A 5,375-nucleotide genomic window follows, 5' to 3' on the forward strand; every position below is an offset into this window, starting at 1 on the left:
AAATCATTGCTCCTTTAAAAAGAGAGTTCAGTGTGTGTATGGATTGTGACTATGGGTGATCAAATCATTAATAAGAGTACATGATTTAGATATCTCGGGTTTATTGTTCAGAGTGATAGTGAAATAGATGGGGATATTATTAGTAGAATTCAAGTTGGATGGTTGAAGCGGAGGAATGTATCGTGCTTGTTGTGTGGTAGAAAACTACCGCTCAAACTTAAGGGAAAAATTTTATAAGATGGTGATGAGACATGCAATGTTTTATGGTGTAGAATGTTGGCCATTAAAAGAGAAGCATTAAATTAAGCTAAACGTTGCAGAGATGAGGATGCTCAGGTAGATGAGTGATTTTACTCCTAGCGACAGAATACGAAACAAGCATATATGTGTGAAAAGGTTGGAGTAGCTCTAGTGGTAGATAAGATTAGAGAGACTCGCCTTAGATGGTTTGGTCAATAAAACGTCGGCCTTTTGATGACCCAGTTAGGAGAGTAGATACATTAGATTTGGCCTATGTTAAGAAATGTAAATGTAAACCTAAAAAGACTTGGTTAAAAAAACTATTAAAAATGATTTTTTGATTAGATTTAAATGAGAATTTGACTTTTAATAGGACACAATGGAGAAAAATGATTCATATAGCTGACCCCATGTAGTGGGATAAAGGTTTGTTGTTGTTGTATGTTATATTGACTTGATTATATTAGTGTTTGTCTAGTCACTGGGTAGGCTGGCCTTTAATCTTGTTGAGTTGATGTAATTTAGTCTATTTAGCCTTTGACCTTTTTGACCTGATAGAGGGGTTTGATTTGATTCATGAACTTGTTGAGTAATGTTATTAGTTTTTTTGTTCATCCATGGCTACCAGTGCTTTTGATTTATTTCATAGCCTCACCTTAAAGTTTATTGATTCAAGAAACGACCATTTATAATTGTCATGGGATAGGTATATATATATAAGCCATTGGTCTCCATCTTTGTATGCTTTTTGATGATGGGTTTTCCAATCTGGTCTAAATCTTTTCATTGACGAGATGTTGGGAAATGGTCGCTTTCTGACGCACTGATAGTAGATCCCCTACCATGAAAGTTTGGGGTGTGGAACTTGTCATTGTGAGATATAATCATCCTTTTCCAATTGCTTTTTTGAGGTTTGGTTGGGTTGCGCTTCATCTACGGTAGCAAGGCATATAGATCTACTAACTGTGGAAGGACTTTTTTTTTTCAATCTTGTGAGGTTATACTGAATGATTAGATAGGATATCTCGACCTCTTTGGGGATTGGGGAGCACTGTCTTGACTCCAAACACATTCAAATTAGGTTGTAGGATACACCCACAGGCCTATTTCAACTTGTCATGCCATTCTTTCTAGTTTGTAGATAATATTTCCGAGGTACTTGATTTGGATCTTGTCCAGTGCCTTCAAGCTGTTTAAGGGTTGCATATAAATAAAAAATAAAAATAGAAAGACGTAGTTCCCCACTTACATGTGATAATGCTAACAAACGCCTGACCATTTTTCTTAGCAAACTTTTACTTTCATTTAGCAGTATGGAAGTACGGAAAGAACAAATTGAATATATGCATTTTCTTCATTTTTTTCCCTTTCTTTTGGAAATTATGTTAGATTTTGATTTCTGATCTGAACATGTAAAATTTTGTAGATATTGTCAGGATCCCGCTGCCAAACCGCTTTGGCCTTTGACAATTGGTCGCCCATCTAAAGCAGATATTCCCAGATGCAACTACTGTAAAGGCCCTCTTTGCTATGAATTTCAGGTAGTACTCTAAATCTTCTATTTTAAAGCTTTGCCACATCTTTTCCATTGTTCTGGTATTCATGAGCTTTGTGTGCTTAGAAGGCACAGTTGGATACTTCATACAATCAGAAATTTTCTACTTTCATCTCCTACAGCATATTCTTCTCATGATATTTTGTTTTTACAATAATCTTGAGAAATTGTCACCCAATCTTCTTAGGCTTCGTTTGTGATGGCTTTCTTACTGTTTCTTAAAGCAGTTTTTTAGTAAAATAAATAATTTTTTGTAGTAAAAAACTGCTTTAAGAAGCAGTAAGAAAGCTATCCCAAATGAAATCTTAATGTCACTCGTCTGCCTGGCTATTGATGTTGAATGAACTGCTGCTATTTATATACTTTTTTTTGTTATTTTTCGTAATGTTTCTTGATTTCTTAGCTATTATATAAAGAATCTATTTGGCTTGGTTTCAGATTATGCCTCAGTTGCTTTTCTATTTCGGTGTAAAGAATGATCCCGACTCCCTTGATTGGGGAACCATTGTTGCGTACACATGTTTTGCTTCTTGTGATGCTAGCATAAGCTACAAGGAGGAATTTGCATGGGTTCAGCTATATCCTACAGCAACAGTAGCTTGATTCATTAGGGGTTAATCCAGGTTTGAATTCGTAACTTAAAATCTATTTTTTTTGATAGTGAGTCCACAGTTGATTTGTTGACAGATTGTAACGTAGCAGGTTCCATTTAGATAATTTAGCAGCAATGTTCCTTAAACATATCTGCCTTTATATTTAGTGCATGTCACTGATAATTTAGGCAGTCATCTAAAGCAAAGTTTATTATTCTTTTGTTGTCTTACCTATGCATAGGGGTGTAAGTGAGTCGAGCGGGCTCGCGAGCGAGCTTGAGCTCGACTCGTTAACAAGCTCGAGCTCAAACTCGAGCTCGTTTATTAAACGAACTCGAGTTCGAGCTTGACGAGGTTCGGCCCGCGAGCTTGCAAGCCGGCTCGAAATTATTAAATTTAAATATTTTTAAAAAAAAAATAATAATTTTTTGCTTGCATTTTAAATTCCCGCCCGGCTCTCTCTCTCTTCTCGATTGATTTTTATGGTGGAACTCGTCTACGTTTGCACTCCTATTCCCGCCCTAGGTCGCGAGCCGGCTCGAGCTCGTTAACAATGGGACGAGCTCGAGCTCGCTTTACAACTGATGAGCCGAGCTCAATAAGGCCTAAACTCGACTCTTTTACGCCCCTACCTATGCATCACTCGAAAACTTTTTACTGATGCTATGATGCACCTACTTGCTATTTTAGTGAAATTTTAGTTAATTTATGAAATATAAGTGGATTCACTAACTAAATGTTAATTACTTCGATTGTTTGAAGTAAAATTTATATATTTTCTTATGTATAAGAAAATTTCTTTATAGTTCATGAAATTATACTAGTTTTACATAATTGAAACAAGCCATTGCAAAAGATAATGATGCATAAAAGAGATTCAACATAAACATAAGATTTCAATACATCTGTTTAATGAGTAAAGGGAAGTATTATTGCCTCTGTTTGCATAATTGCTAAGCTCTATTGTTCTTCTGCTGTGCTAAAGCATCTCGTTTATGCTCTTTTGTTATCTGTGCTGTGCAGTTTCTCCTGTGCTACTGCGACCTAACGTGGATATCACAGACAGCAATCCAATCCATTTTAACGAACATCTTTGGCTGCATCTGAGCGTGTGAGCCACTTAGGGACAGTTTTGTTAAATGTTATATAGATAGAATATTATTTATTGTTCCATTATTTAAGCTATGATGCACTGTTCTTTTTGCAATATTATTTTATTCAAATAATACTGTGTTGTGTAAAACTATGAATTTCAAAATTTTGGTTTGTTTGCAAAGAATTTCAAAAAATTTCAAACATAAAATAATTCTCTTTAAAAAAATGTTGTACTATCACCATTGAATAATTCGATAAAAGGTCAAATGAGTAAATTTCCTATTGTTTTTTATATAATTAGAAATATGACTCTTTGATCTATCATTCTCAGAGGACTCTAGGAATTTTAGCTTGTAGGATTCATGAGTTCCTAGATCAAATGAAATTTAATATGAAACTTATTCTCGCAAATGGGGAAACCTTGAGGTGAAAGGAAGAGCGAAATAAGGTGAAAAGTTATTTCAAGCTCTATTCTATTATTTAACCATATTTGTTTGTAAATGTTATCGAGAAACAATTCAATAGAAGTGGATAGAATGATAACAATCGATAATATGTAATTCTTTGTCACCATTGATATTTAGGTAATAAATTATAAAAAGTTTTGCATTTGTGTTTGTGTAGGAAAATATAGGAAATGTGTAAAAATTTTAAATATGATATAGTGTTGTGACGTCGGACATTACACCGCCATCATTTGCACAGCCGGAGCGCCCAATATGGACATGATGGTACCAAGTCTTTATTTAATAGCATCGCAACGCCCGAGGAGTCGGCGCTGTAAAGCCCAGTCCCTATCTGCATAGTGTTGCCAAGTCAAGGGGAGTGCCACGTAGACGCTTCAGTGCTTAACCGTTAGTAGTGTTGGAGTGCTACAGTTGTAACCGTTCATGACATGAGCGGCACACCTACTCATTAAATAGCGGGTCCACATCAACAAGAGCTGCAACGAAGGAAATCCTTCAGCACTTCGGCGTTAGTTCATTTTATGGGCGCCTCGACGCAAATGTCTCGAGCGTCGTGGCGCCATAATTCTTTTTTTTTTTTTTTTCTATAAATATTTATCTGGCTGAGAAAGGAACTTCTGAGGTTGTCTTTCCCCGAGGGGATATAACTACTTGGAGAATATGGTAGTTTTTTCTGGCAATACCGAGCAAATCCCTAGCAAAACCGTGCAAATCCTGAGCAAATACTGAGTTGTACCGAGTTGTACTGAGTTTTTTCTAGCAATACCGAGTTGTACTGAGTTTTTTCTAACAATACCGAGCAAATACCTAGCACCAAGTTGTACTGAGTTTTTTCTAGCAAATTTCTAGCAAATACCGAGCAAATCCTGAGCAATACCGAGTTGTACTGAGTTTTTTCTAACAATACCGAGCAAATACCTAGCAATACCGAGCAAATCCTGAGCAATACCGAGTTGTACTGAGTTTTTTCTAACAATACCGAGCAAATACCTAGCACCGAGTTGTACTGAGTTTTTTCTAGCAATACCGAGTTGTACTGAGTTTTTTCTAGCAAATCCTGAGCAAATACCGAGCAAATCCTGAGCAATACCGAGTTGTACTGAGTTTTTTCTAACAATACCGAGCAAATACCTAGCAATAGCGAGTTGTACCGAGTTGTACTGAGTTTTTTCTTGCAATACCGAGCAAATACCTAGCAATACCGAGCAAATCTCTAGCAATACCGAGCAAATCCTGAGCAAATACCAAGTTGTACCGAGTTGTAAAAACTCGGTACAACTCGGTATTTGCATGATATTGGTCTTCACAGAGCGGTATTTCTCATTTTTACAAAGCAATACCTAGCAAATACCGAGATACCGAGAAAATCGCGAACATAGCATTTCCGAGTTCCGCTCCAGATCAAGTCGTCGGGCTGCGCGATTT

At 36.4% G+C, this 5,375-nt stretch overlaps 1 protein-coding gene across 1 annotated transcript in view; it reads left to right on the forward strand.

The window, feature by feature from the left end:
- The window catches only part of LOC110102515 (programmed cell death protein 2), a 9,649-nt gene extending 6,009 nt beyond the window's left edge, over positions 1-3,640 (forward strand). The window contains exons 9-11 of the mRNA XM_020830870.2: positions 1,667-1,781; positions 2,234-2,418; positions 3,412-3,640. Coding sequence (XP_020686529.2) covers positions 1,667-1,781; positions 2,234-2,398 — 280 coding nt within the window. The 3' untranslated portion in view covers positions 2,399-2,418; positions 3,412-3,640. The remainder of the gene's footprint in view (positions 1-1,666; positions 1,782-2,233; positions 2,419-3,411) is intronic.
- The last annotated feature ends 1,735 nt before the right edge of the window (positions 3,641-5,375 follow it).

The sequence above is a fragment of the Dendrobium catenatum genome, unplaced genomic scaffold, assembly GCF_001605985.2.
Source record: "Dendrobium catenatum unplaced genomic scaffold, ASM160598v2 fragScaff_scaffold_932, whole genome shotgun sequence".
NCBI lineage: Eukaryota > Viridiplantae > Streptophyta > Magnoliopsida > Asparagales > Orchidaceae > Dendrobium > Dendrobium catenatum.